General features: G+C 35.4%; 1 protein-coding gene, 3 long non-coding RNA genes and 1 pseudogene across 5 annotated transcripts; 3 read left to right on the top strand and 2 right to left on the bottom strand.

The window, feature by feature from the left end:
* The first annotated feature begins 5 nt into the window (after positions 1-5).
* LOC106166139 (uncharacterized) lies at positions 6-26,579 on the top strand. Of its 2 annotated transcripts, none has more exons than XM_086995398.1 (4): positions 6-737; positions 3,235-3,344; positions 23,626-24,549; positions 24,884-26,579. In XM_086995398.1, the coding sequence occupies exons 1-4, from the start codon at positions 20-22 to the stop codon at positions 25,307-25,309; spliced, it is 2,178 nt and encodes a 725-aa protein (XP_086851524.1). In that variant the 5' UTR covers positions 6-19; the 3' UTR covers positions 25,310-26,579. The 2 variants fall into 2 exon arrangements, with proteins under 2 accessions (XP_086851524.1, XP_086851523.1); XM_086995397.1 differs by having other exon boundaries at positions 3,232-3,344.
* On the bottom strand, positions 5,452-14,126 carry LOC147760005 (uncharacterized). The gene is made up of 2 exons (XR_015331061.1): positions 13,954-14,126; positions 5,452-6,240 (listed from the first exon to the last, which is right to left on the bottom strand). It is a non-coding gene; the product is annotated as an uncharacterized LOC147760005 (long non-coding RNA).
* Positions 8,362-11,049, top strand: LOC147760006 (uncharacterized). Its single transcript, XR_015331059.1, has 3 exons — positions 8,362-9,792; positions 10,042-10,129; positions 10,545-11,049. It is a non-coding gene; the product is annotated as an uncharacterized LOC147760006 (long non-coding RNA).
* Positions 14,135-17,268, top strand: LOC147760004 (uncharacterized). Its single transcript, XR_015331058.1, has 6 exons — positions 14,135-14,337; positions 14,660-14,828; positions 15,569-15,600; positions 15,924-15,955; positions 16,418-16,509; positions 16,721-17,268. It is a non-coding gene; the product is annotated as an uncharacterized LOC147760004 (long non-coding RNA).
* On the bottom strand, positions 21,879-22,699 carry LOC147760003 (uncharacterized; annotated as a pseudogene).
* Positions 26,580-26,974: the final 395 nt, after the last annotated feature.

The following is a 26,974-nucleotide window of genomic DNA, read 5'->3' as shown; positions in this document are numbered from 1 at the left end:
AGCCATAGATAATGAACACATGTTTGTTGTGGATTATAAAAACAACAGAACAAAAGTTTTCACACACGAAGGGCAATTTAAGTTTGTCATTAAAGTAAACTATCCATATGATGTGGCTGTGTCACAGACTGGTCACCTGTATATAACATCAGAGGGTGACAGTTGTGTCCAAGTGTACTCCACCAGAGGTCAGCAGGTGACAACCATGGGTCGGCGTCTACTGGAGTTTCCACAGGGTATTACACTGAACAGACAAGGTCATGTGATGGTTTATGACACTGGAAAGAAGTCCATCTTGACATTCCATGCAGACAGTGGACAGCTCCTGAACACTATTCCAATCAGTATGTGTGGATACCCAGTGTACATCACAGTGAACAGTGTGAATGATAACATTGTGATATCAGACTGGGGCAGTGACACGTGGGGACCCTGTGTACATGTGCTGTCACCTACTGGTGATCATCTGTACCAGTATGACGGCAGCAGAGAAGGCAGTGAACTGAGGTTACCACAAGGAGTGTGCACAGACAGCTATGGTCACATCTTCATTGCTGACTGGGATAACCACAGTATAGTGGCACTGAGTCCACAGGGACAGTTTATCAGATACATTGTCACTGAGGATGATGGGTTGAAGTTTCCCCAGGCAGTAGTCATCAACCCTGCAGGTCAACTGGTGGTGGGAGAGGATGGCGGCAATGTTAAGACATTCAAGTACATCCAACTGAAACAAGGTGAGTAACATGTATTAACTGTGGATGGATATGTTTATTACATGTAAAAAAATTTGAAAGTTAATTAGTCTTACAATGTTTTTATCCATGAATATGCTTGCCTTTATTTCATTAAAAAACAGCATATATTTAAATTTAGTGAGCACACAGCTGATGTTTAGTAAAAATGTAAGAAGTTTTCTATAGTACTTTACTGTTTCTGACCAATTTCAATGAACCCATTAGTGATTAGGATTTTGAATATGGATGAAGGACTCTTTTCAATGGAATTTATAATATGCTTCATTTTAATTAAGGTAGCTCGGTCGTTACGTAATTTGACGATTTGCGCAATTTCAGCGCATCGTCAATCGTCTCTAACGACACTTCAGTCTGTTTAATCAATTTGAGGAAATAAAACAATTATCTATAAGAAAAACACACATTATCAACTTGTCTGTAACTCTGTATGATCGATACAGATTTTGGACAACGCTTGTCGACTATGATTCCATACGACAACTGTAGCCGTTCATAGACTTGCCCTTCAAGAAATCGTCGGAATAGCTCCTTTTTCAAATTGAACTGGCACTACAAAATGTATGACAGCTAAAGATCACCAATTATGCACGTAGGTGCTATATCATGTAAAGAATAAGTGTTTTAAATTCCAATCAAAGCGGCTGCGTACATTTTCAGGTAGAACGCCCTGAATGTGCTGCACAAAACCGTAGCTTAGATTTCGACGAAAACCAGAAGTGCGTCGTAACGCCACTCATTTGGACCTAGAGAAATTTGGCCTGAGAAATATTTCGTAGCTTATACAAATGTTCAGAAAATGGCCATAGAGCTTGAAGGAAATTCACTAATCAAAATTGAAACTGCATTATATTATACAGAAAAATTGTGCATTTCTGACCTTGACTTGTCAGTGTAAACAAAGTGTACTGAACGCACCGCAAGCAAGCATGTGAATGCCGCATTTCATACTTTGTATCAGATGCTTCATTTTACTTGAAAACACAGTGTTTACGATGTCACATTCATGTTATATTTATTAATAAATGACAACGGCAATAAACTATTTTCATATGCATGAGCATTTTCCTTATTACTCTCTTGAAAACTCTTTTGTTGGTTAAGTTAATGGCTTACACCTCATCAGTATGACAAATCTGAAAATAGCTGAGTATACTCATTTCAACCGTTAAACATAATGAAAGTTTTAAATGTACTTAGATGTCTCTCCACACATACACACACTCACACACACACAAAAAAGAAATCATAAAAAATAACGATTTAGTGAAAGACACCCATTTTCCCATTGATTTGAATGGGGACTAGTGCGTCACGTAGGGTGTAATGCACTTCAACTTGGCGTGGTTCTCTTATTTGGTCGGTGACCCCCAATTTTTTTGGTAAAATTTAAATGTACTTGGAGGCCTATTTACACCAAATTTTTTAAAAAAAAATTTGAACGTCAGAAAGTCATAAAAAATAGTGCTATAGTGAAAAAACACCCATTTTCCCATTGATTTGAATGGGGACTAGTGCGATATGCAGGGTGTATCATATTTGGGGCTAGTTCTCTTATTTGGTTGGTGACCCCCAATTTTTTTTGCAAATTTTTAATGTACTTGGGTGTCTCTTCAAACAAAAAAAAAATTATAAAAAATTTGAACGTTGGAACATGTAACGACGATCTTTCTTAACAAGTCACAAGAAAAACATTTTATATTGTTTAATGCCTGAACATGAATTTCTTAGTTTTATGGTAAGCACACAGCTAGGCATATAAAAAATGTACGTAGAGTGTAGAGACTTTTTACTGTTACTGACCAATTTCCATGAACCCATTAGAATTATGTAAAAATGTACTTGGTCTGCTCTTAATTAAAAAAAAAAAAAATAAAAGTTGATAAAATTCCTTCTGAACAGTCTATAAGCCAGGCAGATTTCAATATAATAATATGTGTATTTGAAGGTTAAAAAGTTATTAACTAAAGAAAAAACTTCATGTTATAATCATAATATTTAGTGATCTGCGCTCTGTGTGATTTTCTAGTTTTTATCTAGAAAAACTCTAAAAATTTTATCCCATGTCTTAGTTTTATATAATTATGTTTCACATATACAAAATATATAACAATGCTTTTTTTAATGGCAAAATTTCTTACACTGCTGCAGCACATCATCTACTAGTTGCAACTTTTATATCTTTTTTTTTATTTATTTTTTATCGTCCCTGTGATTCATCAGCCGAAATTCTGCTTTTTTTTCGATTAAGTCTTATCATAAGAATTATTATTCTGTGTTGTTAATTTAAGGATGGTATTGTGCAATAACAGTACAATTTACAACATCTGCACAGTGCATGTGTCCTGTCAGATACCAGTAATGATACATTACAGATGTGTATGCCACTGATAACTACCATGTAAAACTATAAAGATTATTTCTTTATCCACTTTGTATTTGGAACAATATGGTGATGTTTGGTTGATTTTTGTAGCAGCAAAAGCAATGAAGATGGTTGAGCAGGGACAAAACCAACAGAATGAGCCAACTCCACAACCCAAGTTTAGCAACCAATGCTGTGTCAATGACACCTCAGATGAAGTTGAGGTGAGGCTTTAATTATTCTTCAAGTATTATGTGTGTGTGTGTGTGTTATTGATAAATTTTAGACATAGTTTCAATGTCGTAGATGATTGCTGACAACTGTGTAAAGTTGTAATTGGTCACTGCCTTTATTGTGCCACAAGCGTAGGCGCTGGCGGTACACATGGTGTTAGTCCCGACCCGCCTGTTCTGCCGGCTCCGCTGCCATGTCATCATTACCGCTTCTCCTCCTGGACTACAAGGGCCTGCGTACCTATCTTTTGGATTAGGTCACCTATAATCTCAACTCGTTCCACGTAAAATTTAGGCTTCGTCGGTGCGTGGGTCTAGGTGTAGCACTCATTGCAATGTACCCTTGTCCAAAATTGGCAAAATTAAATGCCAATTATCTACCATACGGAAGAAATTATGGTAAAAATTTCTACAGATGGCTGACCAAAAGTCATATGTGGAGATTTCAAATATGCCCTTGTATTTGACCTTTGACCTTTGTTTCAAGGTCAAACGGGCCAAAATTTTCAAAAAACAAATATTTTTACGAAAAAAGATTATTTGTGCTGATATTCAGCAACTTCACAGACTTAACCTCCCTTAGCAAAATGAAAAGTTTGCAGCAAACTTGCAAAAAATTTGCAGCAAATTTGCTGCAAACCAAATAGTTTGCAAGAAACTGTTTGCAGGTTGTTGCAAGAAAAATCACAGTTGTTGCAAATTTGCTGCAAATTTGTAGGAAGATTAAAAGTTTGCAGGTAGTTCGCAAGAAAACTATCATTTTCTAGCGAATTCGCAGCAAATTTGCAAGAAAGCTTCTATTTTCTTGCAAATTTGCAGCAAATTTGCAAGAAGACCCTCATTTACATAAAAGTTTGCTGGAAGTTTGCAAGAAAGACTTAAAACTGTTGCAAATTTGCAGCAAATTTGCAAGAAACTGCTCATTTACATAAAAGCCTGAAGAAAGTTTGCAAGGATAAATATACCCTGTTGCAAATTTGCAGAAAATTTGCAAGAAAACCTTCATTTACATAACATTTTGCAGGAAGTTTGCAAGAAAGACTAACATTGTTGCAAATGCAGTAAATTTGCAATAAACTCCTCATTTACATAAAGGTTTGCAAGAAACTCACCAAGTTAATTCATTTGCAAGAAATTGCAAAAATTGTTTCATGTTTGCAGCAAATTTGCAAATTCTTTTTCATATAAAAGTCTGCCTGAGTTTTGCAAGAAAGTCCATACCTTTTTTTACTAACAAACAGTTAAATTAATGATGTTTGCACTGAGCATGGGTGTCAGGAAGTGCCATTTTCAAGCCAAAATATTAGTATTAAGTTTAAAAAAAGAAAAAAAAAAGACCAAGTTAACTAACAGCTTATGAGATTTTTGCACGAAACTAAGAAATTTATAAACTTTAGTTTATGAGAAGTCTGAAGACACCTGAAGACACTTAAACATTTGTAAATAGTTTGGGAGAAGTTTGCAAGATGACATTTACTTAGTTTGCATAAAATTTGCGAGATACTCAGCAGTCTACTTACAATTTGCAATAAGTTTGCAAGAAACTTGGACATAAACTTACAATTCACAAGAAGTTTGCAAGAAACTTGAACAATTACTTACAGTTTGCAAAAAGTTTGCAAGAAACTTAGTCAAATACTTACAGTTCGCCATAAGTTTGCAAGAAACTTAGACAATTACTTACAGTTCGCGATAACTTTGCAAGAAACTTAGACAATTACTTACAGTTCGCGACAAGTTTGCAAGAAACTTAGACAATTACTTACAGTTCGCGACAAGTTTGCAAGAAACTTAGACAATTACTTACAATTCGCGACAAGTTTGCAAGAAACTTAGACAATTACTTACAGTTCGCGACAAGTTTGCAAGAAACTTAGAAATTAACTTACAGTTCACAAGAAGTTTGCAAAAAAAAAAAAGGGCTATTTGCTTACAGTTTGCAAAAAACTTATAAAAATAGAAATTAACTTTTTTTTTTTTTTTTTTGAAATAATCAAGATTTAGGCATTTGAAAACTTCTTTTCCATTCTCGAATCCATCCTTACTCAAACTAACAAAATTGTACTAAAAAAAAAAAAAAAAAGACAAACAATTCATGTACAGTTATGGATTTTGCCCACTTTTTGGCCAAATTTATTTATTTACATAACCCCACATAAAAAAATAGTTCCAAAGGCTTATATAAATGATTATTTATTCATTATAACATTTGTACTTGATATAATTTAAGTTCTTATGTATTATTATCAAATTAATACTTTGATTTACTGCTTATAAAACCGAGTAACCAGGATGATGTTAAGATTTCATAGGGTTTTCATGATTTAGGCAGATTTGGAGCAATACTGAATTATGATGTAACCCACCAACTATCAATGAACATAAAAATCAACACTACACGGGATGACATTCCTTAGAAGTACTTCTTAAAAACAAATAAACTCTTTAGCCCAGGGTGAGTTTGCAAACCAGTGTATACTGATGAGCATGTGAAGATCACTTAATTGACTCCCAGTAATTGCATGGGCAGACCACGGCATACAGAAAAATGAGCAAAATACTAAGGTGCACTGTCAAGTTATGATCAGGGTAAATTGGTTTGTCACATGGGTCATCACAGGTATCTCCATTGAATCATCATCACTGTCACTATAATCTCCATCACAGTGGACTTCATTACTCAACTCTTCTTCGCTATAAGAGAAGTTAGCACCACAGTTTTCTTTGCCATTGTCATTTTCACAAACTTCTTTTAGTTGTGTTATTGTGTCAGATATGTCACATATAGCTGTTGCTTTAATATTCTGTACATCCAACTCTTTGGCATTCTCAGGATAAGGTCTTTATCTTTTGGGTCTCACTCTACCAAGTTGGTCAGCCATCTTGTCTAAAATAAATAAGAAAAAAAGAATTATGAAAAATATATGTCACAATAAGCCTAGATTGATCAAATTTATTATAACAGGACTCATGATTAAAAAAAGATGTACATTTTCAGTCCCCATTTACTATAGATTAGTAAGTAGCATTGTATTCAAAGCAGAAAGATTCTCATTTCATTATATAGCACCTACATAAACAAACTGATTTCTATCTAAGCAAAGAACAGTGGTCCTTCAATTGAAATGCATACTAGTAAGGGTGGAACTTCAAATTCAGTGTCCTTGACACATCTGGTCTTTCAAATTTTCATGGATAATTACAGTGCAGCAGAATGGCTCTTTGGTTCTTTTATGGAAACTACACACCTGAGAGATAATTAACTAAGCAGACCAACATATTACACACTGATTCTTATCTGAGATTTCAATTCAGTTTGTTAAATCTCTAAGCCCTGTGGTTCATCAGAATGAAACAATGAAAGAATTAAATGCAAATTATTAAAACTTAACAAAAAAAAAAAAAAAAAAAAAAAAAAAAAAAAAAAACAGCAAACCCATGCTTATTAAGTTCAGTTGCATATATTCCTTTTTTCAATCATTTGTCCTTCTTGAAAAGTAATCATTTAACTTTGATTCTCGGTTTTCAGGATTTTCATCTTACATAATTAGTGAAGTATGAATAAAGTTTTATTTACAGTTATTTGTGCATTGATTATTTAATTTTCCTCGACTTTAACACCCCCCCTCCCCAATCCGACATTCTTAATAGTAAAAATGTATTTCTGCTTAAGCATGCTGTGGAACGGGCATTTAAGAATAAAACCCTAGATGTCACTCAAATCATGTAATTCACAGGCTCTTAAACTCTAATTAGTGCCTGAATACCTTTAAATTTCTTCTGCTAGTTTGTACATTGATAGTCTTCATATAGTAATACATGTATATATTCCTTATGTCTGTGTTATTGGCTTGTTCGAATAGAATTGCACTGTAAAATTATCAAGTAAATGTTGATAGTCCTCAATGCTAGAAAATTATATTTTCCTTGGCACTTGTTAGGCCACACTTTTTTATTTTTATGGATGACATCCTCTAGGGACCCCAAAATCGGTGCGAGCGGGCGAAAAAAAAAAAAAAACAGTCCAAAAAAAAAAAAAAAACTGCTTAAGAAAAATTATGTTTTCAGTACACAGCTGGAAACACTAATTTACCACAGAAACACGTATCAAACTAACAACATGTCTTTATCCATGCTCTCAAAATATTAAAGCATTGTGAATAGGGCCTACTTCGTAGAAAGGGAAAAAGTCATGAATATATATATGCTGCATATTACCAAATCTATTTAAGGTTATTTCATGCATTCTGTTGGTATAGCAATCAATAAAACAAATATCAAATAAACAGCGTGTCTTTATTTGTACTCTCAGAAAATTTAAGCATTGTGAACACTTCACAGAATTGTTAAAAAATGAAGCAAAGATAGGCCTATGCTTCCTACTACCAAATCTAAAAAAGGTAATTTCGGTCGATGCCATTTTGTCTACTTCGACTCACACGTAGCAGCCAACTATTGGGTGGCCTGTCCAACCTTCAGTCCACCAAATACCACGACGCTCTTGTCGACCCTTTTTTCGCTACAAAAAAACCCTGGTAAGCCTATGTGCTGCTTTGGACAGAATGTCACTGAAATTTTCCGGGCGATGATCGCTGGCCGCGGCCAGCCTTTCGTATAATTGAAAAAAAGGTGATATCTCCATGTCCAATATCAATGGCAAACCAATCCAAAACGACGGCCCCCGTTCTCTTTATGACTTTAATTGTCGTGTATTTTGAAATTAATGCTAGAGATGAATTTGACGGCAAAGCGGCCATATTTCCACGTGGTGATAATACGCATGCGCAGAAAGCTCATTTTCCGCACTCGGAACTACTCGGATGTCTCCGCAGTCGACAATGACAGCATGGAGCTTGCGGAATTAGCCGAGGATTGCCGATTGCATTTTCCGGCAAATTCAATAACGACGTTTGCGACAACCGACTTCCTTGGGGGGGGGGATTTTTTTTTTTTTTGGGAGAACGGACGAAAATCGGTGCGCGCGCAGGATGTCATCCATAAAATTAAAAAAGTGTGGCCTTATTATTTTCTGAATCTTTTCTTGTAGTTTTTTGTTCTTTTTTTTTTTCACTTTTGACCTAATAACCTTTAAATTTTTGCAATGTATTAAACTTATTTTTTAAGAGACACCTGCCAGATTCCCCCACCATCCCCCCCATTCAAGTCTCTGACATGCTCATCTTGCAAGATGCTGAGAGAAAGGATGAAACCTGTTCACACCTGACTGTTAAGAGCGCGTCCATGAGAAAGCCAAACAGATCGGTCAGAAGGCGGCAAGGTGGGGGTCAGCAGATTTTAATAATTTTTGGTGTGGTAAACCATCAACATGAAAGATATTGTGAGCCACTGGCTTTCTTATTTTGGATCATTGGTTTTAGAGATATGGGGGAAGGTCTTTTATCCGCAATTTTGCCAAAATATTGCATTTTTTAGCTCTTGAAAAGCTATAATTTTAAATATTATTTTTAAAAATCATGTACATCATAAGGAATTATTTAGGTATGCCATATGATGGGTTAAGGAAAGACCTTTAATACCCAGTACAGATTTTTCGAAAGGGCACTGTCGTGACCACACAAGGTTGATTCTAATAAGGCATGTTTTCCGTATGCTTGACCCCCTCCCCTTCTTTAAATGCACACATCTTCTTTTTTGCAGGTTGTATCCATATAATTTTGGTATGTGCTGATAGAAAAGGGTTGCAAAATGAATTTTGTGAAATAAAATCTGTGTTAAACCTTGTAAAATTAGAACTATAACAATTTTAAAAAGGGCCTAAAAACGAATATTTTTATACTACTGAAATGCTTATCTGTTTCTTCAACTAAATTAATAAGTCAAAACCATGTATAGGTTTGTGAAAAGCCCTTAAAACAATCTTGTTTGCCCTTCAGACAAACTTATGAAGCAAAAATACATTTTTTAAATTTGTTTATGTTGTAGAAACTAAATGTAAAATAAAAATGCTAACTCTGTGACCTATTTTCAACATGGCGGGTACTAGGATTATCACCGGAGCAACTGTGGAGCAAAGCACATCGTCTTTACAGTGTTAAAACATAATGCTTTCTTAATTTTATTAAGAACACGCACTAGAGATGCTTAGGTACATCTCAGAAGGATTGGTGTGCACCAGAATATCACAAGAAATGACCATAGCAGCTGGTCGTCAGCAGGGGCGGATTGAGGCTCAGATTTTGAAGTTTACATTGTCGGGTATCTAATTTTGTCTGTCGTAAGACGGTCAAAAATGTAGGATGGATCAACAAAGAGAATTTGGAAGACTGTCAGAAAATATCTCTGGATCCGCCCCTGTTAGAATGTGCATTTTTTTTTTTTTTTTTTTTTTTTTTTTTGTTGAACCACTTCAAACTGTTGTCAGGCTTAGGTTCCTCAATATATCCAGCTCATCAATTTAGCTCTGGATGTTTGTTGTAAGGTAAGTGATCATATATATACTATATATAAAATATACTAGAATCAGATACACTAAAAACTCAAACCAGTTTAAATAATAAGTTTGAATATTTTTAAGTAATATAAAGAATATTAAGCAGAATTAAAATATGTTCTGGTATATTTCAATTCATAGAATTTTACTTGATTTCTATTTCATGGTAAATATGTGTGCTGAAGAGAATTAACTGTGTATCTAACTTATCAAATATATTTGTGCATTAAATTCTAGGGCTTTGTTACATGTGTTATCATAACACAAACAGTTAAGAGACAGCTTGTAGACAGCTTCATTAGAAATTTCTTTCCCAGAATCAAAGGTATGTAACACACATTCAGTTTCACATTCAGTTTTGGCATTTTAGGGGATGTTACTTGTGCCAGTTTTTTATATTTTAGTTTCATATGCAGATTTATGTGTGTTTACAATGAAATTGAAGTTAACCACTTAGCTTTATGTGACTTTGTAACACACTGTGCTTCAATTTTCAAGACTTACACAGAACACTTGTACAACTAAAAGTACTTTAGTAAAATCAAGAAGACTTTGCGGTCCATTATGTTGTTCATGTTGCTTTGCAAGGGGGTGTGCCAGACAATTAAGCTGATTAAATGACTGAGCCTGAGTGTGATACTCCGCTGAGATAGATTGATCCTGCTACAGTAGTTTCTATTCTGAACACAGTAAGCCTCTGTTGTTGTAAAACATTTATTGATGTTATGTTTATTTTTCAGATTTTACATCCTAGGCCTGGATGTTAACCTTGACATGGACAATCTTACAGATAATAATAGAAGAGTCACCTGAAATTGCACAGGCAAATTCATCAGATTCAGATGTGAGCACCAACTCTGTCTTTCTATCATGGAATTCTGGATTTCAAATTGGATTTCCATTGGATTGCCAAATATTGACAATTGACAGTTCAGTCACACTAAACTATAGTGGCATGTTGCTTCAAGTTACCACACTTTTTCTAAGATTGCTGAATTATCATTACTGTCTAAGGAGACCCTAGATCTCTCAACCAGAAGAAGAAACTTGGGGATCAATCAGTTATAAGATTAAAATCTCTGGAACACTACCCATCACTGTTGTGTTCAGTATATGGAAAAGATGACCGTGATATTGGAACTTTGGAGATTCATAGCTTGATTTCACTCCTGTGAAAAGTAACTGCTTTGTTCTTTTACTGTCCAATCGATAATATGAAAATAAAGTACTCCTCCTGTCATTGTATGTTGCTGACTTTGTTTTAATTTTCTTTATAGAAAAAGAATATAGATAACAAGATATCACATGTATTAACAAAACCTATGAATCATTTGAAAGGAAAAAGAATGGTTGAAAAATGCAATATAAATCATTTCAAGTGGATTAATTAGTGTTGCACTTGAGAAAACTGATAAAATGATACAGTAATTCCCTTTTACCTTTAGAAAAATCCTTTGTAATTTTTTTTTATTTTTCTCTATTTCTCCCTGAAAATAAGGTATATACGCAATGCTGATGACATTGGATATGCATAGTAATAACTCATTAAATGGGGGGGGGGGGGGGGGTTGAATAACTTGACACTAATAATTTAAATTTATTCAGAAGTTGTATGGCTCTGTTTGAAAAGAATATTATCTGAGCAACCCTGTATTACAGATCTCAAAATAAAAAACCTGCAAAAATGGACCTCTTGATTATTTTGAGGAATTATGGTAACTGTATTTTGAGACAGAATTGATGGCAGCCATCTTGTATTTATAAAAATTGGATAGATTTGCCCTTATCAAAGCATTGTTTGAATTCCTGGCTGTGAGTCTTTGATTAAATTTGATTATTGGAAGGTATTATCTCAAAATGTACTGATATCTTGATTTCGGTCGGTTGGTTTTCTGCTAAAATTGCTTATGTTTGAGGCACTTTTTCAATATCTTCTGTTGTGTTTAACACACTTTTTAAAATTTGTATGATGAGACCAATATATGCTCAGGATCCCTATACAATTTTATGGCTGTCAACCCTGCAAAAAGAGAGATATGAATGCTTGAACATTGCTTGGTAGAAAAGTGAGTTTGGGGGGTGGGGTTATAAAAATGGGCGTGGCTCGTTAGTTTGTGGGTTAAACTAAAATTAAGTAACATATTCTCAATGGCAAATGGCTGCTTTAAATAGGTAAATTATTAATTTATTTTAAAAAGTCATCAGTTTTGACATATTTGCTTATGAAGTGGCTTTATTGACCGAAGCTGAAAATCAAGCCAAAAATGGCCAAAACATTTAATATTATTTTATAATTATATCCAATGATTTCTTTTGGGATTGTTGCCTTCAATATGAATATCTCCTATGTATGCAACTATATTATGAATTTGGTTGAAATCTGTTGACCCCCACCTTGCCACCCTCTGACTGGTCTTATCATGGACACACACTTAATAACTGATCTGTATCTAGGTAAAGATCATGGACCTTAAAATTCCTACTTGCTAATTAGAGAAGCATTTAACAACAAACAAGTATCTACCCCTTAAGGTACATACTGTCTTTCAACAAGCTTAGCTGAACAATTCCACTTCAAAGAGTATTTACAGGTCATCAAAGCTTAATGTGACTACAACTCAATTTTAAATTCTATATTATCTGACAGATATTTTAGGACTACCTAAGCTATTTAGCTTCACTGGATTATAAATGGATTCAATTAAAAGCATTTCACTTCCTGACAAATAACCCAAATGACTGTGGAAGGGGTTCTAATAATGGAAAATTGCATTTTGTTATGCATATACCTAGAGACATCAAAATTTTATCAATTTTAGGATGCATAAATGGTAAATTTTTGCCACAAAAGCTCACCAATTGCCAGTAAAATTTTAAATAGTACTAAGGTAATTACCACAAGACATCATTTAATACTGCCCGAAAAATGATATTTGAACAATATTTTCTGCTAGCTTGCTATGCCGATATAATCCAGGCAGATAAGTAAGATATGTACTTGTATGTTAAATTTTCAGCCAAAATTTAAAATAAGGAGCAGTTAAAAGCTCCTTTATGCTGATCAAGTGATTTTTCCTTGTCATGTATAATAAATTATTCTAGTTGTATAACAAACTAGTAGAAGTAGTTAATAAGCATTTACTGGGAATCCATGTTTCACCACACTCAGTTCAAAATGTACCTTTAACTATGGTAATATACACAGAAACCTACAGCTAATTTTATTAGATTTTGTTAAACTAGAATAAACTAAATAAGTAATAACAGTAGACAAGGGTAATATTTTATACACAGTTAAGTATCAAACTGTCATGTCTTAAGAAACACTAAAGGGAATCCTCCTTCCAAAGTCTTAGTTGACACTCACTCTTAGAAAGGTGACAATTTTCAATTGGCCGACAACTATCTGAAATGCTCAGCCCACAAGATGTGCTGCTAGCAAGGAAGAGCCCTATTCACACCTGACTGTTAATTACTATAGCACTGATCTGTATCAAAGATTCGGGGACTATTGTAAAGTGAATAATTATTTGTTGTTTAGGACAAGCAAGTCTCCATCTCCTAAGACTCAAACTGTCTCTTAATAAGCTTTCCTAAACAATTCCACTTTGAAGAATACAGCACAGCAGAGCCTAATCTAACTGTACCTCAAAAATTTAATGTAACCTGACATATAAGTACATTTGGGCTATTTAACTTCACTGGATTGTTATAGACTTGATTTAAAATGTCATCATTATTTGACACAAGCTAAAATGTAAGCAGAAAAGATGCTTTTAATGTAAAAATGCATTTTATATGGCATTTATCAGTTTTAAGACATTAAAATTATTTAACTTTTATCAATGTCAATTCATAAAAAATACACAAACCAAATGGCCCTTTTAATAAAACAATGTAAAGATAATATAAATCTGATGGTAACTTAGGAATGCAAAGAAAAAAAGTAATATTTACTAACACTCACTATTTAAACAATGTATCAAACTGTTTCGTGCTGTTTTTTTTTTTTTTTTTTTTTTTTTTTTTTTTCTGAAGAGACACCTGAGAGACCTCCTACATTCAAGTCTCTGTTGACACCCACTCAAATATTGAGATGATAATTTTCAATCATCTGATAACTATCTTGCTAGATAAGCTGCTACGTACCTTTCACTGCATGGTTTGCTAGTGTTGCTGGGATTCATCTTCCGCGAAATAAAGACACGCGCAGCCTTGACGACTTTTCAACAATTCCACCCCAGTAAACATTAGTTGGTCTGGATGCAGGAGCAGATCTGTAGTGGTGTTGGCAGAATCTACCTTTTCTAATCGATAGATCATATTCATGGTCCACATGTAGGGGAGCTCTCATGAACAGCGATTATCTGACAACCGGAAACGGTCATGAAAACGATTAATCGTGATAGGTTGATGCGCGATCTGATGCATCACGGGAAATTTTGAAGAAGAAGACGGTTTGAGATTTACCGGCAGCTGATTTTAAGTTGGTGTAACCAGTTAGAAATTATGATGCGTTGATTGCAAAGCCAGGTGAGTGCTAAGATTAATCAGAACGTTTGATTCAAGATAGGATTTTACTACACTCAGAGAATTCTCATCATGCCTGCGAGTAGAAGGTAGAAAGTAAACCGATTCTAAATACAGTTCTAGTATGGGGCGCTAGTATGGTACTTGTTGGGAAGGCCATCTCGTTCTCTCTCTCTCTTTCTCTTCTTATTTTCCTCTCTCTCTCTCTCTTCTTTTTTTCCTCTCTCTCTCTCTCTTCTTTTTTTCCTCTCTCTCTCTCTCTCTCTCTCTCTCTCTCTCTGTAACGGTGGAATAAGTGTGTAACTATATTCTTTTTAAATTATAGAGACGTGGATTACTATTGGTTTTGACAAGAATGGAGTTGTATCAGTGGAAGACGTTTCGAAGTTTGAGAGGGAGGAAGAGTAAGAAGGGGAAGTCCCTACTGTTGGAGAGACACTCATGGCTCCTTGGGATGGTTGCATGTATTTGGCAAAAGTGATTTACATTTAGTGGTAAGTGTATTCTCAATTAGTATAGTTTGCTTAGGTGAAATAAATTCAAAGGGCAGAAGGGTTCATACAGCACTTAAGGTACATATTAACAGAGCATCGCTGTAACATGGATTTCCAGTAACACATATAAACTACTTCTTCAAATTTCCTAATTACTCAAATAAATTTAACATGACAAGGGGTAAACTGAATAAGTCACCAGATTGGTCATTAAAGAGCTTTAGACTGCTCCTTTCTTTAAATTTTTGGCCAGAAATTTAGCCTATTTTTATGACCTATTATTATTATTATTTTTATTTATTTTTTTTTTTTTTTTTTTTTTTTTTTTTTTTTTTGCCCATTGATATACAGCATAGAGTGCTAGCAGAAAAATCTGTTCAAATATTTTTTTTCTTTTTTTTTTTTTTGGGGGGGGTTAATTAAACTATGCCTTTTGGTAATCCTCTAAGTTATACTACTTGAAACTATATGCTGGCATTTTGTTGGCTTATGTGCATGGCCAAAATTTACTTTATATGCACCTTTAAACTTAACCCCTTGAAATTACTTTTAATCTTGAAAAAAAAAAAAAAAAAACTTGCACATTCAATCATATCTGTCACAGGAAAAATTTATAGTTTTAATAGTCTTGATGGTTTTAAAAGTCAGTTTTGGTCATTTCCACAGAAAGGAGAAGTATCAAAGTGCAAATACATGTGTTTTAAAAGAATGCTTTGAAAGCTATTCTCCTTTTATTTTAGATTACAGAAATGCATGTCAGAAGGAAAAGAAGGTGAGCAAATGTATTTTTAGTGAGTGTCAAAGACTTCTGAACAAATCTAAGAATTTAAGTGTATCACCCTCATACTGACTTACCTCTCCTTTGTGAAACTAATATGTCTGATAATTCCATAATTATTGTTGGTTTTTTTTTATATAGTAACACAGAATCCAAAATGTTTCAGTGTTGCCTTGCTTCTGAATAACAGGAACCCCACTTTTTGTTTTAGTTCAAACAACCATGCAACCTATGATGAACTGTTCATATATATCAATATATATTCTTAATGCATCACTTTTTTGGTAGAATAACATTTTATGTTTTAACTTTTTTAGATAAAAAGGACAACCAGAGCAATGGTAGTAGTGTAAGTATATTGTTAATTGACCTGCAATTGCTGTTGCATATATTTTCCACTAAATGGTGAAAAAATTGTAATTTCCTCTTTTAAATAATAAGTACATTTTACACACTTAAATTCAAATTTAATAAAGCTTTCCCTATGTTATTCAAGGAAAAAAATCAGAGCCAGCTTGTAATGCAGCAGTTGAAGAAAGTGTTTCAGTGCCTCGTGCATCATCTGTTCCCCGTCTTACTCCCACCATCTCCAACTCTGTGCCCTCTATATCTCTCCCCACACCCTTACCATCTCCAACCCTGTGCCCTCCATATCTCCCCACACCCATACCATATCCAACCCTGTGCCCTCTATATCTCCCCACACGCATACCCTGTGCCCTCCATATCCATCCCCACCCATCTGTCTCATTAAGTTTTTTAAATGAAGTCATGCTTTCTTTATTTATTGTTTAAATTCTCTTTCTTTCAGTGTATGTTATTAACAACTTGAAAATGGATGGGCCAGCAATTAAGCACACTATGAGTGCAAAAATTCACACTGCAAAGAGGGCCTTAAAAAAGGTAGGAAAAGTATATTTAACTGTGATTAGATTATACCATGCCTGCTAAATTTATTTTTGTTTTACTTAACAACATAAATCATATATATGTATATATATATATATATAGGTGTATTTATTAAGGGAATCTACTAGAAGCTTACTTGACAAACTACCTGTGAGTGCAACAAATTTTACAAGAAATGTCAAGTTTTATTTTTCTTGTCTTTCAGATGTGATATGGTGCTTGTATCCCAGTCGACATTTGGTCCAACTTCTCTAGCGGGTGAAACAACAGCGGTGATATGTTTTTCCAGAGATCAACTACAACCTGCCTGATCTCTACGTTTATTTCTCTGGCTGACAGATTTGGAGTCTCCTAGGACAGCAGGGACTATCTAGCTATCGGTTCAACTGATCAAACTCACTCTGAGCTCTTATACTAAGTTCTACTCCTTATATACTTATACACACAAAATACATTACAGTGAATCATTAACAGGATTGAGATATTGAAGCCAGTTAACAGAATTAAGACATATTACTAAGGACTCGATAATTAAACTCGGACTTCTTTAAACTTGGATGTAAATAAAGTTGTTGAACCCTCTTAAAAATTAAAGCATCCTTTATAGCTTGGTTACTGTTCTTTCCAATGAATAAAATGCATAAGCAGATTCATGTTGTATCATTATATCAGAGACATCTGAACAATTTTTACCAAATGTTGATTTAATTTGATTTAAATGTGCAAGTTTCTAAAATAAAATATTGAAAAATGTTTATGGTGTTTCTTACTGATATTCTGTGTGTGCTATTTTTTCATTCATTTTATAATTTTCTGTATGTGTTCTGCCAGCTGTACTATATGGCTAAAATACAGTAATAAAATTTTGCTACTCAATGATTTCAAATATGGCATACATGATTTAATTAAAAAAAAGAACTGGCATAAATAAAGCATAATCACTGGGTTAAATATTAGTTGTCAGTCTACTGCAATAGTGGTACTGCAGAAGAATGTTTTTTCGATTTGTTTTTTTTTTTTTTTTTTTTTGGGGGGGGGGGGTTTCCGGAAAAATTCGCGAGAACAGTTCTGGAGAGTTTGCAGCAAATTTGCAAGAAGGATTTCTTAAGAGTTTGCAGAGCGTTCGCAAGAACAGTTCTGGAGGGTTTGCAGCAAATTTGCAAGAACTTCTAGTGAATTTGCAGAAAATTCGCAAGAACAGTTCTGGAGAGTTTGCAGCAAATTCGCAAGAACTGTAGTGGAGAGTTTGCAGCAAATTCGCATGAATGGTTCTTGAGAGTTTGCAGCAAATTTGCAAGAAACCTGTGACAGATTCCCTTTTGTCATGCTGATTAAGTTTGTGGGGAGTTTGCAGCAAATTTGCAAGAGACTTAATTTACATGGTAAATTCCCTCTTGCAAATTTGTTGCAAATTTGCAGCAACTGTTTGCAAGAAGCCTTAAATTTTGCTAAGGGCTATAATATTATTGGCAGGTGTTACCCTTAAGGTCATCTTTCACCTCTGTGAGTTTGGGGTCATCTAAGATGTAGCGGCCATTAGATACCAAAACTGAAAACTGCCTCTAATTCAGGAACCGTTAATGCTAGAGGCCTGTTCTTTTTTGCATTTTGTAGAGCATGTAAAGCCCAACACTGCAAGTGGTCTCCCTTTTTTTTTTCTTTTTTTTATTATTTTTTAAATTTCCATACGGTTTACGAGTTATGCTGTATCAAAAAGTACATTGTGGTGGCGGAAGCAAAATATGCAATACGGTAATGTGTAATAAATTTTGAACCTCTCGAAAATAAAATATAAGGCTTGGCGAGGCAGACAACTTCTGTTCAAAAATGACATTATTTCATGAAATTTGAACATCTGGAACTTCTAAGCACCTCCCATTTCAAGAATTTCAACCAAAATGACCTTTTCTTTATTTCAATTAATTTCTTTTGTAGGAAATGTATGGCACATTATTGTACCACCAGCGTTAGCGCTGGCGGTACACATGGTTTCGGTCCCGTCCAGATCATTCCGCCAGCTCCGCCGGACGGCTACCGTTACCGCTTCTCCTCCTAGATGGTAAGGGCCCCTGTACCCATCTCTTGGATTTAGGTCACCTATAATCTCAACTCGTTCCACGTAAAATTTGGGCTTTGTCCGTATTGGGGTCTGGGTGTGGCACTCATTGCAATGCACCCTTGTCCAAAAATGGCAAAATTTAATGCTAATTATCTACCCTACGGAAGGAGTTATGGGAAAAATTTCTACAGACGGCTTTCCAAAAGTCATATGTGTAGATTTCAAATATGCCCTTGGATTTGACCTTTGACCTTTACTTCAAGGTCAAACGGGCCAAAATTTTCAAAAAAATATTTTTTACGAAAAAAAATTTTTTTGCCCTGTAATTCAGATATCACACAGACTTAACCAATAATATTATTGGAAAGTGTTACCCTTCAGGTCATCTTTCATCTCCGTGAATTTGGGGTCAATCGGTGCATTTTCACGGGAGTAGCGGCCATAAGATGCCGAAACTGAAAACTGTCTCTAATTCGGGAACCGTTAATGCTAGAGACCCATTCTTTTTTGCATTTTGTAGAGCATGTAAAGCCCAACACTGCAAGTGGTCTCCGTTTTTTTGTATTCCAAACGGTTTTCGAGTTACGCTATCAAAAAGTACATATTGGTGGTGAAAGCAAAATGTGCAGTACGGTATAGTCAGGTGGCTCAGTCCAAATTTTATCCAGAATTGTGCAATAGATGATAAAAGCATGAAACTTTCCACGATGAATGACCATTGGGTGTTCATCTATTTTGGATCGGGGGGTTGACAAACACCCAATGGTCATTCATCGTGGAAAATTTCATGCTTTTATCATCTTTTGCACAATTCTGGATAAAATTTGGACTGAGCCGCCTGACTACTTTTCACTATGAACTAAACTTTGCATATTTTGCTTCCCTTTTATCTCCAAAACTGGCAGAGATAGGTCCATAGTTACTATTGAAGTTGAATGGGAAGTAATATACTGGCAATCTAAATGTGACCTTGAAATTGACCTTTGACCTACTTTTCACCATGAACTAACCTTTGCAAATTTTGTTTCCCTTTTATCTCCAAAACTGGCAAAGATAGGTCCATAGTTACTATTGAACTTGAATGGGAAGTCATATACTGGCAATCTAAATGTGACCTTGAAATTGACCTTTGACGTACTTTTCACCATGAACTGAACTTCGCAAATTTTGCTGCCCTTTTTATCTCCAAATCTGGCAGAGATAGGTCCATAGTTACTATTGAACTTGAATAGGAAGTCATACACTGGCAATCTAAATGTGACCTTGAAATAGACCATTGACCTACTTTTCACCATGAACTGAAATTTGCAAATTTTGCTGCCCTTTTATCTCCAAAACTGGCAGAGATAGGTCCATAGTTACTATTGAACTTGAGTAGGAAGTCATACACTGGCAATCTGAATGTGACCGTGAAATTGACCTTTGACGTACTTTTCACCATGAACTGAACTTTGCAAATTTTGCTTCCCTTTTATCTCCAAAACTGGCCAAGATAGGTCCATAGTTACTATTGAACTTGAATAGGAAGTCATACACTGGCAATCTATATGTGACCTTGAAATTGACCTTTGACCCATTTTTCATCATGAACTGAACTTTGCAAATTTTGCTGCCCTTTTATCTCCAAAACTTTGCAGAGATAGGTCCATAGTTACTATTGAACTTGAATAGGAAGTCATACACTGGCAATCTAAATGTGACCTTGAAATTGACCTTTGACCTTTTTTTCACCATGAACTGAACTTTGCAAATTTTGCTTCCCTTTTATCTCCCAAACTGGCAGAGATAGGTCCAAAGTTACTATTGAAGTTGAATAGGAAGTCATATACTGGTAATCTTAATGTGACCTTAAAATTGACCTTTGACCTACTTTTTACCATGTACTGAACTTTGCAAATTTTGCTTCCCTTTTATCTCCAAAACTGGCAGAGATAGGTCCATAGTTACTATTGAAGTTGAATAGGAAGCCATATACTGGCAATTTTAATGATGTGACCTTAAAATTGACCTTTGACCTACTTTTCACCATGAACTGAATTTTGTAAATTTTGCTTCCCTTTTATCTCCAAAACTGGCAGAGATAGGTCTATAGTTACTATTGAAGTTGAGTAGGAAGTCATATACTGGCAATCTAAATGTGACCTTAAAATTGACCTTTGACCTACCTTTTGATGAACTTAACTTTGATTGTACCATTTTAAGTTATATATATATTTTTTGCATATTTTGAAAATTCTTGTTGATTGCATTTTTACAGCTTGTCAAGCAAAAGACTGGTGGCTGTGTCCCTTATTTTGTGTATGTGGGGGTCTATACAAATGCGCTTGCTCCAGCTGGTGGTACAATATTCGGAGGCGGTATCGCCTCTCTGATCCTCTAGTTGAAATTATACCATTTAGTCCCTTATATCTCCAAAACTGGCAAAGATAGGTTCATAGTTACTATTGAACTTGAATAGGAAGTCATAGAGTACTGGCAATTTAGCTTTGACCTTGAAATTGACCTTTAACCTACTTTTCACCATGAACTGACCTTTACAACATTTAAGTCCAGAACTTATAACTTCAAAACTGGCAAAGATACGGCCATAGTTACTATTGAATTTGAATAGGAAGTCATGAGAGGCAATTTTACTGTACCTTAACATAAACCTTTGACCTACTTTTTCACCATGAACTGAACTTTGCAAATTTTCGTTCCCTTTTATCTCCAAAACTGGCAGAGATAGGTCCATAGTTACTATAGAACTTGAATAGGAAGTACTTTGCTCTCTGGTGTCTTTTTGAAATTTTATTTTAGAAATTTTCTATTGATTTTATGTTTTAAAAAGTAAATCCATCGGACTTCCTTAGAATAACATTTATTTTAGCTTCATTACAAGGGGATTCCCATTGTATATATGGTGTTATATGTGGCCCCAATGGGGATTTTTCACCCCTCCCCTACTCTCTAAATAAAATGTTCCATGGGGCATATTGAAAATAACATTGCAAAATGCATTTAAAATTACAGGAAGGTTAATTGTAGATAATGCTGTGAGGATATTCTAAACCTGGGGCGAGTTTGGTCAATATAAAATGTTTAACATCTTCTTAAGATTTTGGAGCGCCTGTTCTAATTTTTGAAAGCAAGGCAAATTAGCAATGGAACCAAATACAATACAATTTGTAATCTCATAAAAATTGATATTTTTTAATAAAGGTTATAGCAGAGCGTACATCAAAGGCGACTCGTTTATTATTATTATCTTCAATAATAATTAATATAAAATATACTATATAAAAAGTTCTTGTTCTTGGCCTATTAATTAGCTTAATTGATTTTTTTTTTAGTATTTGGAGATTAAAAACACAAAAGTCGTCTGGTTTTATATCGAGGCACCACGTATTGTTTGTGTGCTCCTATGACTGCAACTATATAGCCAGTTGATGTTACAACCATCATGGGTTTCACCAGTGGTCTTCCCATGTGGACAATGTACGTCCAGCACGCTGCAAGGTATATTTAGAGAACTTCTTTATGTAAACATATGTACCATCAAGCACAAGAATACTACAATCTTCCCCAGTGGAAAAGAAGGTTCTGGCTGTGTCCGTGGTGTGATTGGCTTTCACATCCTCACGTGCCAGGCCCTCAAAGCCAAGATTCTTTGGAACAAGATCTTTCATGAGAGTCTCTCTTGCAGCATGGACACCATGTCTGATGGTGCTCTTTTTGCCACAGAATAATGTGGATAACAAGCAATATGATAGTCCAGTCCTCAGCTTTGTTAGTAACATACCAACAGCAGTTTGCTTTGAACATTGTTCTCATGCTATGGGAAACTGTGGAAACTAGTTCCCAAAATTGCTTCTTGTCAATTCCAGTCACTGACATGTACTGGTCATCAGTGAAGGCAGAAGGATCATGAAAATTTAGGCCTTGTGGAGTTGGTGCATGTGCTAAGACCTTTCTCATTGTGCTTGGAATGACACTAATATCCTTCAGGCTTGGATCTACATTCTTATTAGGCAGCTGAGGAGTCAACCTTTGTTTCAGCTTTCTAACAGGCAGCAGGTGGTTGACATTGTGTACCTTCAGGGATAAGTATACCTTTCTTGGTGAAGATATCCAACTTAGCAACATGGGGCAGAGATTTTACCCTTCTGGTAACTTGTGGCACAAATTATGCATTTTAACTATGGTTTAGATACTGTGATGAAGGGAAATGGTGGAACTACATAAGCTCCACCATCTCTGACATTTGTCATGTTATGCAAGGTGTCTCTGAAATGGTCAATTTGAATTGCTGGAGTTTAAATAAAATGAGAAGAGTAGGCCTAAAAAGAAAAATATCTGAAGAACATTTTTCATTTTAACTTTCTTAATCTTACAAAATATCTGTCGTGTGTATGTGGACCTCATCTTCTTTGACTTGTTGTTGCACAAAATCGACAAACATTTTTCAAAGCAACCGCCATTTACTTTCTTTCTAACTTTCTGCTGCACATGAATCTCCTCTGAGCACAGCCGTTAATTAATTACAGCCTTGGAAGCTTAACTCGCTCACGCTGCCAGTAATTATGCCGCGGGGTATTCATGGCACAGACCGTGATCACAAGATACTGCCAAAAGAGTTTTAGATTTTTAGAAAATAGATTTTTCATGTGAACGGTCCCAAAGACCCTAACTTAAGTTTGTCATCAATTTTTTTTCAGTCATTCACAATTTATTTTTCATGTACAAAGGTGGGTACTTTTTCCTTATCTGCACTCATCCTTAAAATATAATTGAATTAAGACACATTAAGAACTTATCAATGACATTAGCTCATACAGTGGCAGTGGAGATCCAAGGTGTAAAGTGAGGTAAAATCACTACAATTATTGACCTCTGGTGACTGCCTCTCAACCAAATAGTAGTCTTCAAAAATAATGATTATACAAGTGCAGTGTTGATAAATAGAACCAGAATAGTTGGACACCTCCTTTATAACCTTGAGGTATTTAGTTAAAAAGAATTACTGTTGCTAGGCCACTTATGTAATGTTTACTTCTTGTTATATTTTTCAGGTTGCCCCCCCTATGGACTTATACAATCTTGGTAGCCATTCTGGTGGTGCAAAAAGTGAAAGATCTGCTCCACAAAGGAGTTCACACCCATTGCCAGGTGTGGAACTGCAGAGGCATGGTGGCAACCACTTTCAGTTGAGACCAAACCAGCAGTATTACCAGCAAGAGCCATACCAACAGAATCAACTTAGGATTCAATCCAACATTGGCAGCCAGTTGTTGCAACAAGGCAATTTCCAATCTCAGACACTACCTGGTGAGTCAACAGGACCAAATCAACGCCAAGAAGGACAGGAAAGCAGACTACATCAGGGGCCAATGACTGACCACCACCTGGAGGAACAAGGTGGCGTCCACTTTCAAACAAGTAGGCAATCAGGCCATGACTTCCCACCTTTATCTCCACAACAGGACCCTGTGGCTGCTGGGGATCAAGACCAGGGTGTTAGTAACCCTCAGACTATCACAAGAACGGGAAATACAGTTCTTAATCAGGCCCATGGGGATAACCAGCTAGAAAGGTTACCTACAGCAGTGCCTCATGAGATTGCTGGGGTTTTAAGACATATCACCGCTAATGCAGGTAACATGCATATTACATTCAATGTTTACCACAATTACTCAGGAAAGGAATCAATGACACACATGAAAGAGAACGATGTGACAGCCTCATTTCATAAACATATCCCTCCAAGTGTGAAAAAACGATTAAATGAGACACTTTCTCAAGATGGTGTATGGGGCCAAGTGATGAAGATGTGTGGCATTTCAGATGAAACCCCATGTCCTCCCGATGCTGTGGCTTCTCTGTTGTCTCAAGTCAAGGGTTCCATTGCATCTTTCATCAGTGTGTTGTTAAAGTTAAAGGAACGCCACAGAGTAGGACTGCAAGACATTCCACAAGATTTGATTGATGAAGTCAAGGTAATTGATACTGTGGTCTAAAATATAGTCAAATAAAGTAACCAGTCTTTTAAGTTTTTAAATGACAAAGTATGTTTTGACACCAAAACCATTTTTTCCACATTTCAAACGTATTCTTTCTCTGTAGTATCTTAATTTTAATTCAACAAAGTTTTTCATTTCTTCGTATTCCAAGTGGAAGAGTAAGAATTAGAACTAAATGTATGAGACAATGGGTTGGCTGTTTGGGGTTACCAGTATTACTAAGTGTATTGTCATTTGAAAGTCATTTACACAACATCATGGTTTGAAGGAGTAGAAGTTGTAAATGTGGCTTATTATATTTCTCTTCTAGGAAGGACTTCTGAGTGAAATGGAGTACAACAAACTGAGAGAGAAAGTGGTTGACTTTGCTGCAGAACTTTCCATTTATATGGAAAGAATTTTAGATTACCTGTATCAGTTTAATGTAATACCAGATGAGGAGACAACAAAACTTAAAAATGATGTAAAGAGAAATCCACAAGATGCTTGTAGAGGTTTGTTGAAAGCACTCCTTGCAATCAGTCCTAAAAAAGACCCAATTAAACATCTTAAAGCTGCATTCAGGGATTCTGGTCTCTGGTATCTGGCAGATGAACTAGAAGTCAGCTACCAGGATGTAGAGGATGAATTACAGAAACATGGAAGTGGCCGACCTTCTTGTGAAGAGCCGTTAGCAATAGGAATAGCAGCTCCCCCAACACCTGCAACAGGTGAAAACCCTATTGGAAAACATTAAAACTATGTGTGTACAGGATTTAACAGTATGTGTCAAGATTTTTATGCTATTTGGGTCACCGTGGACTAAGAACGAATGGTGTTTTACCACATATATTGACATCAGACAAATAAAGTGACAGTGTATATTTACTGATTTTGAACAAGCCTACTGAAAATCTAGTGAGGCAAACATTAATATTTAACGTTCAGCATCAAATGAGACCCCTAACTTTTAACAGGAAGATGACAAATTTTAAGCAAAATCCAGTGGCCCATGAAACCATCAATGCTGTTAGGGGACTTCAATGTTGACTTGTCTTACAGTAGATCTAGAACCCCTACAACCTGTTTGTGTTCTTCCTTTACGTAACCACCATCAAGTTATTGTGCCACCAACATTTAGGTGCGTCATTATCCTGTATATGTTATTATACCCATCTATGTACAAGGTGTAAAACTAGTAGAAACAGGTACACTGCACCTATTACAGTGCCATGATCCTGTATATGTTATTATACTCATCTATGTACAAGGTGTAAAACTAGTAAAAACAGGTACACTGTGCACCTATTACAGTGTCATGATCCTGTATATGTTATTATACCCATCTATGTACAAGGTGTAAAACTAGTAGAAACAGGTACACTGCACCTATTACAGTGCCATGATCCTGTATATGTTATTATACCCATCTATGTACAAGGTGTAAAACTAGTAGAAACAGGTACACTGCACCTTTTACAGTGTCATGATCCTGTATATGTTATTATACCCATCTATGTACAAGGTGTAAAACTAGTAGAAACGGGTACACTGTGCACCTATTACAGTGTCATGATCCTGTATGTGTTATTATACCCATCTTTGTACAAGGTGTAAAACCAGTAGAAACAGGTACACTGAACCTATTACAGTGTCATGATCTTGTATATGTTATTATACCCATCTATGTACAAGGTGTAAAACTAGTAGAAACTGTTATGACCGATTTAACATAACTCAATTGAACTCGCCATGTGCTTCTTCCATATACTTTCATTTATTACCACGTCATTCACCAGGTGGTGGCCATGGTCAAGACGCGACCAATCGGCAGCCACATGCATTGGATACAACATTCCTCCCAGCCTTTATTTTTTTTTTTAACATGTAAACTTAAATGAAAAACAGTCTGTGTCAATTAATCTTTAAATGATCTGGATCTGATGAATTTCTCAGTTTTTCATTTTGTGTAAAGTCAACACAGTCACACATCTTAGGTGCTGTATGCTCTGATATCTATTCTTAAACAAATGTCAATTAAAGTCAATTACATGGTAGCTAAATCTAAAAAGTTTTCCTAAGGACAGCGATCCGCCTTCATCCTGATTACACATGTACTAGTAAATTATTTTAGATCTTTTTTTCTTTTCTCTCAGGACAGCGATCCGCCTTCAGTCCCTTGCCTGTCCAAAGAACGATATTTCTTCCTGGGCAAATTCACACTTCTCTAAGTTGAATGTAATGCCGAACTCTCTTGCTCTGTTTAATACTGTTTTAAGTGTGTCATTGTGTTCTTTCGTATCTCTCCCTCCGATTAAAATATCGTCTCTTTGGTTCAAACAGTTAGGTATGTCACCAAAAATTCTTAACATGGTCTCATCAAACACGTCTTGTGAGCTTTTAGCTCCAAATATCAATCGCT

Source organism: Lingula anatina, chromosome 9 (genome assembly GCF_051362555.1).
Source record: "Lingula anatina isolate TDL-2025a chromosome 9, LinAna3.0, whole genome shotgun sequence".
NCBI lineage: Eukaryota > Metazoa > Brachiopoda > Lingulata > Lingulida > Lingulidae > Lingula > Lingula anatina.
The sequence above is the reverse complement of the archived record's forward strand: the minus strand, read 5'-3'. Positions and strand labels throughout refer to the sequence as shown.